Here is a 2,065-nt window from a genome sequence, read left to right as displayed (position 1 = left end):
GACTGGCCTAGGGGAAAGTTTTTAATGGGGGTTTTAAAGTAATTTTAAATAAATTAGACCAATTATTAATATTTGTTTTTAATTATGTTTTAATCTGTAGTTTTGGGATTTGCATTTTTATCTGGTTGTTAGCCGCCCTGAGTCCGCAAGGAGAAGGGCGGGATATAAATATAAACAATAAATAAATAAATAAATAAAAGTCTATGCAGTTTTCTTGGAAACAATTTTGTAAACTGTTTGCTATTGCCATCTTCCTAAGAGAGAGTGGTTGACCCAGACTTATGCAGCTGGCTTTGTGACTAAGGCAGGCCTAGGATTCATGGCTTCCCAGGTTTTAACCTGGGGTCCTAAACCACTATCCCAAACTGGCTTTCCATTTAAATCAACATTTAAATGGAACTTAAAGTGAAGTACTTCATTTTTAAAAAGGGGCAAAGAACAAGGTTTTCAATCCATTTTGGAGCAACAGTTTGCTTAGCTGGCTAAAGACTGTCAAGAATTTCAGTTTTAACTTAAAAAGAAACAGCTGCCAGGCGTAATCACTGAATAAGCTAATGCACAAGTTATTTAGATATAATCCAGATCAGGACTATGATAAAAATGCAAACCATACTCACTGTGGAATGTTTCCAATAACGGACAATTCCTTGAATGTCTGAAGCAGGATTAAAGAGAAAATGATCGCGCCATTCATTCCAGTCCACTGACATTGTCCCATCGGCATCCATGCTAAAAAGTCAACGTGAAATAACCAGAAGTTTACAATGGATTGTGCTATTTTTTTACTTAATCATGTTCAAAGTACATTATACATGCGCATTCTAAACTCTTGTTCTGTTTGCCAATCTTTAATGTTAAATTAATGTGCAAGATGCTCCAATCTGGTATTTTATTTGGCTTCCAAAGGTTCTACAGAGCAGAACACTGTTTTTGATCCCCCTTATCACTCTAAGGAAAGTTTCCGATAAACGTGTACAAGATTTCATAGGCAAGAATTTCTTGTCATCTATAAATATTAGAAGAATGTTTCAAAAAGATGGGGGAGAGAAAGAAAGAAAGAAAAGAAACATTTCTTTTTGCTTCTCATTAATATGAAAACTTGTTTTCAGAAAACTCTGTACAATGCTATCATGTTCCTGTTCGGTTTAAATAAGACTCTGAAGAGGAACATTTTTGTTGAACTGTATGCTAAAATCCGAATATATTGTTATTGCCACACGTTAGCAAGTATTACCAACCATGAATGTTCAATATGTAGGATGGGAAGGCTGAGTTAAACACAGTTCTTCTCGCTTAGATTTGATTTACATAATGATTATGCTATATGAAATAGTCACTGTTGCTTGTAAATATGTTTTTGATTTAATATTAAACATATTTACAAGCAACAAGATATTTACAAGCAACATGTTAATATCTTGGGTGAAAATAGCCAGATAGTGATTATCTGGTTTACTGTGATTCAAATAAATCTTCTCCAAACTTGGTATATATAGGATGTTTAAATCATCTTTGAATTCCACACCTGGAATTCATGGACGTATAAATGGACACATCCATTCATTTTCTTGGAAACAGGTGGAAAAGGCCTCCCAGCCAGACTAAGAGATAATTTACAAAATTATCCACAATCATGGGATAATTCTGTAAATATTGCCTCTCACCCACCCTTCCTTTTACCTTAAGCTAAGGAAGAGGATTGTGTCTCACAGATCTAAAGATAAAGGGGTTGTATCTCAGATACCAGGAATACCTCCAAGATTGTTTCAAGCTTGTCAACCTGTCCCACAAGTTTTCTCAAGAAATCCTGGTCCATCCTTGGCTCCTTCCTCAAAGCAATGTCATTACTAATATAATAATTCAAAACCATCCTACTACAATGGAGTACAGTACTGAACACATCCAGCTTGTGATTTTATTTTTCAAGAGACATGCCTTCTCATGAGTCACTCCCAAAATCCAGGCATAATAATAGCTGCTGACCTTTGCAGAATCCTGCCTGCCTGCTTTTCAGAAATATCTATGCCCAGTATCTTCAGGGAGTGAACTATCTCTGAGGCTTCAA

At 35.5% G+C, this 2,065-nt stretch overlaps 1 protein-coding gene across 1 annotated transcript in view; it reads right to left on the bottom strand.

Moving 5' to 3' along the window:
* Positions 1-2,059, bottom strand: part of LOC107295855 (calcium-binding mitochondrial carrier protein SCaMC-1) — a 17,971-nt gene extending 15,912 nt beyond the window's left edge. Inside the window, exons 1-2 of the mRNA XM_015825189.2 lie at positions 1,984-2,059; positions 618-729 (exon numbers count right to left, since the gene is read on the bottom strand). Coding sequence (XP_015680675.2) covers positions 618-728 — 111 coding nt within the window. The 5' untranslated portion in view covers position 729; positions 1,984-2,059. The remainder of the gene's footprint in view (positions 1-617; positions 730-1,983) is intronic.
* Positions 2,060-2,065: the final 6 nt, after the last annotated feature.

The sequence above is a fragment of the Protobothrops mucrosquamatus genome, unplaced genomic scaffold (genome assembly GCF_001527695.2).
Source record: "Protobothrops mucrosquamatus isolate PMUCROS unplaced genomic scaffold, P.Mucros_1.0 scaffold2537, whole genome shotgun sequence".
Classification (NCBI taxonomy): domain Eukaryota; kingdom Metazoa; phylum Chordata; class Lepidosauria; order Squamata; family Viperidae; genus Protobothrops; species Protobothrops mucrosquamatus.
The sequence above is the reverse complement of the archived record's forward strand: the minus strand, read 5'-3'. Positions and strand labels throughout refer to the sequence as shown.